The following is a 10,152-nucleotide window of genomic DNA, read 5'->3' as shown; positions in this document are numbered from 1 at the left end:
AAATCACCAATCAAACCATTATATTATTATTAATAATAATAATAATAATAATAATAATAATAATAATAATAATAATAAATAAATAAAACTTGCTTGAGGTATTAGGTATTAGTCTTCACCTAACCTTATTTGCATGCACATTAAGTCATTTGGCAGAAGTACAAAAGTGCTTTGAAGTTTACATCATTGGATAGATCCTTACAAACTACAAACTGCAACAACAACAAAAAAAAAAGTCATCCTATAAATTAAGTCAAGTCTGAGTGTATTATGTTCTGTCAGTAAATGTTCTATGGCCCTAATAAGCATAGGCATAATTTATGGGGGAGAACCGCCTCAGTAATGTTTAACTACCATTATTACATTTTATAAATCATGATAAAGTGGTTGGCTTTCATGATTTATTGCCCCACCACCCCTGTGAGAGAGTCAGTTGCAACCAAACCACCCTCCATGTCTTCTCAAGCGTGCAGAAGTAACTGTATTCCTGAGCAGTAGTGAAGGCACACACAATAAAAAGAGGAAGAGTAAAAACAGAATCTATATAAACCTCTTCCCTACAGGAAGTATGCAAATGTTACTGCTCATGTCCCTAACACTCATGAGTGAAATACAGTGCCTTTAACGTTTCTGCATTTGATCATGTTACAACTACAAACCTAAATGTATTTCATTGGGATTTTATGTGACAGACCAACACACAAAGTGGCACATAATTGTGGAGTAGAGGGGAAAAAAAGTTTAAAATATATATATATTTTTTTACAAATTAAAATCTTAAAAGTGTGGTATGCATTTGTATTCAGCCCTGTTTACTCTGAACCCCCTAACTAAAATACAGCATGTACTGTAGTCCAAGCAACACACCACAAAGGTCAGGGATAAAGTAAAGAAGTTTATAGTAGGAGGATTAGGTTATAAAAACCATCCCAAGCTTTAGATATCTCATGGAGCACTGTTCAATCCATCATAAAAAAAAAATGGAAATAGTATGGCACAACTGCAAACCTAACCTAAACTGACCAGCCGAGCAAGGACAACATATTAATTAGAGAAGCACAGGACAACTATAGTTGTGTACAATTCTGGCCACTTATGGTCACAAAAAAAAATAATAATAATAATAAATAAATAAATAAATATATATATATATATATATATATATATATATATATATATATATTGTTGAAAGAAAGCCATAAGAAGTGCAGTTTGTGACAAGCCACGTGAGGGACACTGCTAACATGTGCTCTGGTTACATGACACCAAAATGTAACTTTTCGGCCTAAATGCAACATGGCGAAAAACTAAAACTGTGCACGGTGGTGGAAGCATCAGGGATGCTTTTCTTCAGCAGGGACAGGGAAGCTGGTCAGAGTTGATGGGAAAATGGATGGAGCCAAATACAGGGCAATCTTAAAAGAAAACCTGGGGACAGGACAACAGCCCTAAACATACAGCTAGGTTTAAAATGGAATAGTTTAGCGAATCGAAGCATATTTATGTTAGAATGACCCAGTCAAAGTCCAGACCTAAATCCAATTGAAAATCTGCGGCGAGACTTGGAAATTGCTGTTCGTAGATGCTCTCCGTCCCATCTGACTGAGCTTGAGATATTTTGCAATAGGGGAATGGGCAAAAATGTTACTCTCTAATTGTGCAAAGCTTGTAGAGACATACGCCAAAAGACCTGCAGCGAACGGTGGGGGACTGAATACAAATGTGCGCCACACTTTTCAAATTTTTATGTGTAAAATTTTTTTTTAATAATTTAAAAAAAGATAAAAATTCAAACCCCAACAAAATTTATTCACGTTCGTGGTTGTAACGTAACAACACATGGCAAAGAATACTTTTGCAAGGCACTGTAATTTCATGAAAGTCTTATCCCAGTTTTTATCTGTTAGCAGAATTGTAGGTTAACTAGGCTACTGATTTCCTGTGAAGCTACTAGCCGTTTGGCATTACCTTCCAAAAATTAACTCGTTTTTATGTGCATTTTTTTTTTTATATCTGAATCTCCCCGAAGCAATGTTACCCCCTCGGTAATAAGCGTTCAAAAGAATCTTGTGCTCGTTTAAATAATGAAACTACTACATAAATAGTTGCTATGTGAACATTCAGGAAATAATCTGCATTAATTTCACAATGAAAGTGATCCCTGCCTGCAGACAATACGGAAAACCCATGTTATGTTTTTTCCTTAGAAAGCTATTACTTTACAAAAAACCTTTGCTGCTTCCTTTTCCCATGAGTTTTTATCTGACCTGGCCTAGTTCTAGCTCCCTTAATGATTCTGTTTTAATACACTAAACCGATATACAATACACATCACGACAAAGGACACGTAAGGTTTGTTTAATATGTGCTTTATTTAAGATTCCCCTTCACCATCACTTATACATGTCAAGTAAAACTCTGTCTATTAGACATACTTTGTAACCCCATCACCAATCAAGATGCTAAGATAACTTGTTAAAAAATACTTACTTACTTACACACAGATATATGCACATAAAAGTAAGAAAAACTTAATTGTTAACCCTCATGAGATATTTAACATGTTTGCATGCCAACATTCTATGGCATACATAAGACTTGAATACATGAAAGCTCTTAGAATTATGCTTTGAACATTTTACACACACACATGAAATAGTCGTGTTGAAACAGGTACCTGCAAATCTGAAAATATCTGAATATATAACATCAAGGTCAACGTGCTGAAATGTCATTTCGCTTACGCTGGCGCTTATGCTTTAGGATAAAGAGTACATTACAGAAATGAGGAAGCTGGCGAAGAGTTGAAGTCTGATGACTAAGCAATGCTTAATCACGCTGATAGCAGTGAACTTTATACTTCCCTGTACAGCTTTCCACCAACATTCTCTTGGAAATTTGATTAAATAAATCAAAATAACAGCAGTACACATGCTGACAACATAATGATCAGAATTAACAATATAATAAAAATCAAACCTTTACCCACCAGAGCCCAGAGATGTCACGGAGTTTGTTTTTTTTATTTTTATTTTTAGTGCATCTATTCATTCCTGTTTAATTCCAGAACTACAAACTCTGGGCTCAACTTGCTTTTCTCTTTTACTACACAGTAGTGAACAATGTTAAACTTGTTTCATAGAAACAACTGACATCTGCCTTATACTGGCAAATGAGACTATACACAGACCGGACTGCCTGACTGACAGCGTTTCTGAAGAATGGAGATCGGGCGAGATTGGTATTGCTACAGCAAGCAGGAGCGAACCTGCGGGCCACGGCCTTTCAGAATTCTTCTCACCTAAAGAAAAAGTAAAAAAAAAAGATTAATCTTCGAATAAATACTGATTACGCATATTCACTACAAGCTAACGCTGAATTGTGCAGCGTTTTGTTAACCCCAGATGCTCACCTGATCCCCGACAGGACCCTCTGGCACTAGCTGAATGGGCTGCTCGTTCTCCAGGTTCTTGGCACTTGGATCGGCTCCTCTCCTCATCAGCAGCTGGACGGCATGTGCCTGCGCCTGGCGGCCATTTTGCGCGGCAGCCATGTGCAGTGCAGTGTTGCCATTATATGCCTGAGAAGAGTGGATTTGATTTTACGTTATATCCTTTCCACAACAAAAGACACAATATTGCTAAAGACGTATCTTCTTACAGCTAATGCTTGACCTAGTTCTCAGATAAGAGCTACAGGGTTCTTGGTCTGAATATTGTTTATGTGGAGTTTTAAATGTGTGTGTGTGGGTTTCCTGGGGCTTTTCTGGTCTTTTCCCAAAACATGCCAATAGTTGGATTAGCTGCTCTAAATTGCCCCTAGGAGAATGAGCGTAGAGTATGTTTGTGTGTGTGTGTTTGTGCAATGTGGTGACTGGTGTCCCATGACTGAATGTTACTCATGAATAATTAATGAATAAGTAAATAATTATAATGTTATTCATCAGAATCAGGTGCAACACATCAGCGAAAACATTTATCTGCATACTATGGTATAGACTTTATACTATATAATAAAGACCCTAAAGACATTATGATAGCCCTGTCTCACCTTGTTATTGATGAAGGAAAGAGAGTCTGGCTGGTCCAGGAAAAGACGCAAAAGCTCAACGTTGGCCTCATCAGCAGCCATGTGCAGGGCGGTGCGCCCGCTTTTGCGATCCTGCAAAGAAAAAATGTTTTTTAAGGGTGAAAATCCAGTAGAGCACAGGATTTAAATAGATATTATAACTATAATGAATCTGCATAATAATGGTAGCTCACCTTTGTACCATAAGAGGCACCCATAACCAGGAGAGTGCTGATGCATTCCCCAAGCAGCTTCCTCTTCTGCATCAGAGCCGCGGTTTGGGGAGACTGAGGTGCCGATATACGGCTCAACTCCTGCACCACTGCATTGTGGGTCAGGACGGCCACGTGTAGAGCTGTAAGGCCTAAGTCACAGGAAAAAAAAACAAGTAAAACTTATGGTTACGTGTAAAAACGATTCAGAATTTAATGTTGGAATTAATGTATCTATAAATAATATGATTGTTTCAATGGAAAATGATGACACTGCCATTAAGCATATTATTATAATTATAATTATGACGTTATCATCATTATAGAATATGCTGTCTTGTATTCTAAAGGCTTAATTATAGAAAAATCTAATTATAAATGTAGGCTAAATGGAAAGTATTGCATCAGTATTATAATTAAATAGATAATTGTTACAGATTGCTATGCAATTTAGATTTCATAGTTTATTTTAGCTAGTCATATTTTCCAGCTTTACGTTAGCAACTGCATTCAATTGATAGATGCAACCAATAACATGATGATTGTATGTCAAAGTGAAATGGAAAAAGTGATCCTCACCATCATAGTTGACGGCCTCAACGTTCACCTTCAGGCCACTATTCTGCATAGCTTTTTGGATGGCCTGCACAGACACACAGTCACAAAAGATTTTATTTTAAATATGTTTTTGCAATACCAGTTCTGATATGTTACACCAGCTGTAAAAGCTACGCAGATCCATAGGGCATGCTTAGTATATACTGTACCCTGTACCTTGCTGTGTTATTTGTTTCTTTGTGGGCAACAAATGAAGCATTAAGGATTAGGGTTTACCATGCTTGCGTGCCAAGCTCAGTTAATAGTTGGCAGCACTGTTGAGATGTTTGTCTGTAAATCAGCTTTATGAAAAAAGGAGTTGTGCTCTGGAACCTGTTTTGCAGGATCAGGGGAATTTTAGACTGCATTTTCTGCTGCTCGTTTAAGGAAATGAATTTAAGTTAGTAGAAGGAAGTTGTTTAGCACTCACAACCACAAACTAAAAAAAAAAAGAAGAAGTAAATCAAGTCAAAGAGCGTCAAAAAATGGGAGATCAAAAACAGGTTTGATGGCTAAAGATGTTTAAATCAGCTAATAATAAGTCAGAAAAAATCTTTATGTTCATTCAAATTTTTTGAGTAGAACCATGTAAGCTTTAATAAGAATCCATAACATTTTTTTTTATGTGTTAATGTTACAGACCTATGTGAATAATATCTTTAAAATTAACAATCATACTTATTTTTTGTGTGTTCGAATGTCATTTAATCCTTCAGTGCATTATGGTTTAAAGACCTACACACTAATTAAACCCTATATTCCATCCATCCATCCATCTAGGAACCTCTGTAATCCAAATAGGGACCACGGGGGCCAATGGTGACTTTTGTATTTATTCCCATTTGTACAACCATGGTGGGATAAATCCTATAATCATTTTTACATATGTAAAAATAAATAATGAATCACATTAAATCACTGTCATTTATTATTTTCTTATTTTTTTATTTTATTTATTTATTTACTGTTGAACATCTGTGAAACTAAAGACTTCCTGTTAAAACTTAGTAGCTGTAGGTTGTAAAGTCGTTCCCTTGCCAGCTTCTGTTTTTTTTCTATCTTGACATTAATTGAACAAAATGAAACTTGTCATGACACTGTACAAGTTTTTTTTGGTGAGTGAAGAATTTCACCATCTCCACTTTTCTCCATTACATAACAGAACGGTTTATTACCAGACGAAGGCTATGTGGCATTTCCGTGAACGGTGTGTATGATTTTACACAAAGGTGTTGACCATGTTGTTGTATACTTGAGACAGTCCGCGTGTTTGTTCTGTCGTGTTTGCTTAACAGTCAATGTTTGACGAGGCGAGTGTGTTCACGGCTTGCTACGATTCTTATCTGCAAATTAACCTTTGGGATCATTAACTTTTTGTTTGCTTTAACCAATGAGAGAACGTACGCGTGTGTGACAGGTTTCTGTGGGTGACCTGTGTGTGTAATTTTCCTTTGCTTCAATTATCATAAATGGCATTAAGGGTGGAGCAGAGCTCACCTGTAGAATCAGAGTGTGTCCTTTTTCAGCGCACACGTGAAGCGGGGAGTGGCCCCAACAGTCCGCAGTGTTTACCATGGCTCCAATTGAAAGAAGATCTTGTGCAATGAGGTGTTGGTTGGCTGCCACGCTTACTTGGAACGCACTCTGAAAAAAAAAAAAAAAATCCTGTTTAACCTCCTCTAACGTCAGTGTGGAAATAATTTAATTGAAAGGCTTTACTGTCATACCGGATACTTACATACAGGATATAAAGGTCAATAAATACTAGGAGTGATTTATGTGAAAGTAAATGTCCAACCTGGTTGTTATGCTCTTTGACGTCAAGCATGCCGATATCATACATTTTTCTGGCAAGCACGTAAGCCAGGGCTCGTCTCCCTTGAGCCACAGCAATGTGAAGGAACCTGCCAAACAAACAGAACAGTCAAATAAAAATATCCTCATATGAAAAAAAAAAATATATATATATATATATATATAAACACACACATAATTTATGAAATAAACAATCTTGGCGGCCGATTCATGGTTTGTTTTTTGGTTTGATTTTGATTTCGGTTCTGTTCCCATGCTTTAAGAAAAGCTCCACACTTACGTATCTCCATCCTCGTCCCTGGAGACGAGATCCAGAGGGCTCAATCCGGCCAGTTTCTTCTCCTCTTGCTCGATCTGCCACTGGAAAAAGGACACCGGAGGAGCTGTATTCACACTGGGCCCAAATCCATGCTGTGGGCTCAGGCTCTGGAATGGAGACGAGTATGGGCTCTCTGTAACCTGACAAGGCTGGCAGCTGTTATAAAGCGGACTGGATGCGGTAGTGGTAGAGTAGAAGGAAGGTAGTGCTTCTTGTGTAGTGCCTTGAGGTGGGTGGCAGATTGATATTGGACTGCCCTGCACCTTCACAGAGTCGATAGATACCCCTGTGTTCCTTAAGATGTCATCAAGTTCCTCATAGATGTTTTGCTCCTTCAGGATGTTCTCAGTTGGGAGATATGGAGACTGGGGGGAAAAGGAAAAATAATGAATTGGAGATCAACAGAGATACTGATCTCAGAAGTCACAAAATTCAAAAGGCAAAGAGCTTTTTTTTTTTTTTTTTTTTAAATGATGAGTGTTTAAAGGTATCAGGTAGAAATAATTACCAGAACATTGTTGTGTTCTGTGGCAGGTCTTTTAGTGGCGCAGTGAGGTGAGGCATTCTCAGAGGCTCTTTTTCCATTCTGAAGCAAAACAGTTAAGGCTAAAATGTAGGCACAAACCAAATAAATACAATTAGTCACAGTCACAGTGGGTCGTTAGCATTTTTTTTTTTTTAGCTCTTTAAAAAGTTTATTTTTATTTATTTATTTTTTTCATACTAAAAGTAATAATTACCTGGGAATTCAATGTCATTCTTATTTGGCTGCACCTGCAAAGAGGCGAAATAATTAATTTCTAAAATCCTTTAGGAAACAAATAGGAACAAACAAGACTACAAGACTTTTATAACCTAAAATTAAGCTCTTGCCTGTACTTCACTGTTACGTCTCTGCATAATGAGCTCTTTTACCGTGTTTCTCACACGCACTCCCTGGTATCGTGGACTCGGCAGCCAGGAAATCTCTTGAGCGTCAACTTTAAAACAAAGAAATATAAAATCATAAGTAGCTGAAATATCATTTTGAGTGTGTGTGTGTGTGTATAAAAACACATCACAACAACGATAATAATTTTTAAAAAATTATGAAATTAATTATATATAGACACACAAATATTTACAATAATATACACTATGTATACAGTAGTTGTTAATACAACTATTATTAATATTAATAACAATAATTATTATTATTATTGTCACAATAAGTAAAAAAAAAAATCACAAAAACAACAAAAGAATAATAATAATAATAATAAACAACCAATTTATAATTTAGCACTGGTTCAGTTTAGTGCACTACCTATAGTGTTATTAGTTAACAGTAGCTGTATTAGCTAGATACAGGCGAGAGCTCGGATTGGGACAGGGCCGTGACCTCCCCTACCGTGGCAGGCGGTGAAGCTGCTGTCAGGGCGCTGAGGACTCCCGGCTGTACTTCCGCTTTCTTCGACCTCTCCGCTCGGTTTCCATGGAGACACGTGTCCGGGTTCCTGTCCGGGGGACGAGCATCCGTAAAACGACCACAGGTTGACCGGACTCGTCATGACATCCGTGTCAGTGTCCAACAACCCTGAATACCCCTCGCAAATTCGGTCAATGATCATGGCGATCAGTATTCTCTCTTTCTTTTTGTCTGGTTAGTCAGTTACAACACTAACGATTCCTCTGTACAAATAGTGCGATACGGTCGGACCGCGGTGTTTTTGTTCAAGCTAAGCCCCGCCCCGTTTGAACTGCAACCCAAAAAGGGCTGAACTAAGACGAACGGCCCTGTCCCAAATCGAATCTTAATGACCGCGGTCCTCCTCTAGAATCGCACTTTGGTGCGTGAGGCCTGCGCGAGGGCTGAAGTGTCAAAGCGAGCATTTGGGACAGTCCCAAGGAGCGATTCCATTAAGCCTCTCTCTGTTCAAGAGAATTCCTGTTGTTACTCAGCATATACATGGTTTCACACACAATGAAATAAACTGATTAGCTTTAATGTAATTAGTGATATTTCAGGTTGAAGACCGCATACACGTCTGCCTCTCTTTCTGTACGGCAGAAGTCTCAAACAACTAAATAAAATATTCTAAGTTAAAGAGGAAGAGAGTAGAATTAACTTCTTAAAAATCCCTTACAGCATTTTATGCCCTGTTGACACTAAGTTGTACTTCTTTCATCATCAGCCAAATACACTCCCTGTTCGGTAATCAGAGAGTGAATCATAGATGAGAAATCGAAAAAGAAGATCGTATAAAGATTAAGCTTTGTCTTAAAACCACTCCAGCATGTTAAAATTCACTTGTACTTGTAACACTTCGGCTGTTGTTTCATTTCACTTGTTTACATGAAGCAAGTAGCGTATTAGTAGCTTATTTAAAAGTAGATTATTAAAACACATAACTGTTTACAATATCACTTTTACACAACATTTGGATTTTACTTAGTGATTTTTCACCTAGTGCAGGTTAAACTTGCGCTGTAAGGCAGATAACTACAGTAAGTACAGCAAAAAAAATTCTTTCAACTCTGTCCAGCCAGTTTTCTGTGATAAAATTATGTTTAAATTAGGGCTGTCATTATTAATGCGTTAAAGCACATGATTAATCTAGAAATTTTAGCCACTTAGTATTTTTAACGCAAATTAATAATATGAACAAGTTTCGCCCTAATGGATTCCCATAAATCTCTGCGCGGTAATAATGGAACATTTAACATGGATAATAGGGCGACTTATTGACAGGTGTGCTGAACAGTGAGTTTCTTACTAAAGTATTAAAAGTATTGAAAGTAATGACGTTCGGATAAAACCAAAAAAGTTGTGTGCCCGAGCTACCTTCATGGGGAACTATTTTTACAAGAATATATCAAAGGTAAGACACTAAAAAGGCTTTAAAAGTGATGCAGTTGGCAAAAACTACTTTTATTGCACTTACTGGAGACCACTGGACATCATTAAGCAACAACACCAACCTCAGTGTAACAGAACATCTAATCAATGACAAATGGCAACTGCACTCTTTCACTCTGGGTGTGTTACAAACAGAAGAAAGACATTCTGCGAAAGCATGTGCTAGACAATTGCAGTTGAGATATTTAAGATTTGTTAAATGTTAATGCTTAAAATATCATAAAACCACATAATCTGTTTCC

At 37.2% G+C, this 10,152-nt stretch overlaps 1 protein-coding gene across 2 annotated transcripts; it reads right to left on the bottom strand.

Moving 5' to 3' along the window:
* Nucleotides 1–2,486: 2,486 nt before the first annotated feature.
* Nucleotides 2,487–8,679, bottom strand: nfkbiz (nuclear factor of kappa light polypeptide gene enhancer in B-cells inhibitor, zeta). Of its 2 annotated transcripts, none has more exons than XM_053477551.1 (12): nt 8,402–8,679; nt 7,885–7,991; nt 7,752–7,785; nt 7,520–7,617; nt 6,973–7,376; nt 6,676–6,781; nt 6,375–6,521; nt 4,860–4,923; nt 4,263–4,432; nt 4,051–4,161; nt 3,413–3,580; nt 2,487–3,301 (listed from the first exon to the last, which is right to left on the bottom strand). In XM_053477551.1, the coding sequence occupies exons 1-12, from the start codon at nt 8,619–8,621 to the stop codon at nt 3,248–3,250; spliced, it is 1,683 nt and encodes a 560-aa protein (XP_053333526.1). In that variant the 5' UTR covers nt 8,622–8,679; the 3' UTR covers nt 2,487–3,247. The 2 variants fall into 2 exon arrangements, with proteins under 2 accessions (XP_053333526.1, XP_053333527.1); XM_053477552.1 differs by having other exon boundaries at nt 7,927–7,991.
* Between the last annotated feature and the right edge of the window lie 1,473 nt (nt 8,680–10,152).

Source organism: Clarias gariepinus, chromosome 18 (genome assembly GCF_024256425.1).
Source record: "Clarias gariepinus isolate MV-2021 ecotype Netherlands chromosome 18, CGAR_prim_01v2, whole genome shotgun sequence".
Taxonomy (NCBI): domain Eukaryota; kingdom Metazoa; phylum Chordata; class Actinopteri; order Siluriformes; family Clariidae; genus Clarias; species Clarias gariepinus.
The sequence above is the reverse complement of the archived record's forward strand: the minus strand, read 5'-3'. Positions and strand labels throughout refer to the sequence as shown.

Bases quoted from the DNA above. Each gene is read 5' to 3' on its own strand.
- nfkbiz (XM_053477551.1), bottom strand. From the start codon at position 8,621: ATGATCATTGACCGAATTTGCGAGGGGTATTCAGGGTTGTTGGACACT. The intron at 7,992-8,401 runs GTAGGGGAGGTC...TTTGTTTTAAAG, and splicing joins CAGCTTCACCGCCTGCCACG to TTGACGCTCAAGAGATTTCC. The intron at 7,786-7,884 runs GCAAGAGCTTAA...GCCTCTTTGCAG, and splicing joins GACGTAACAGTGAAGTACAG to GTGCAGCCAAATAAGAATGA.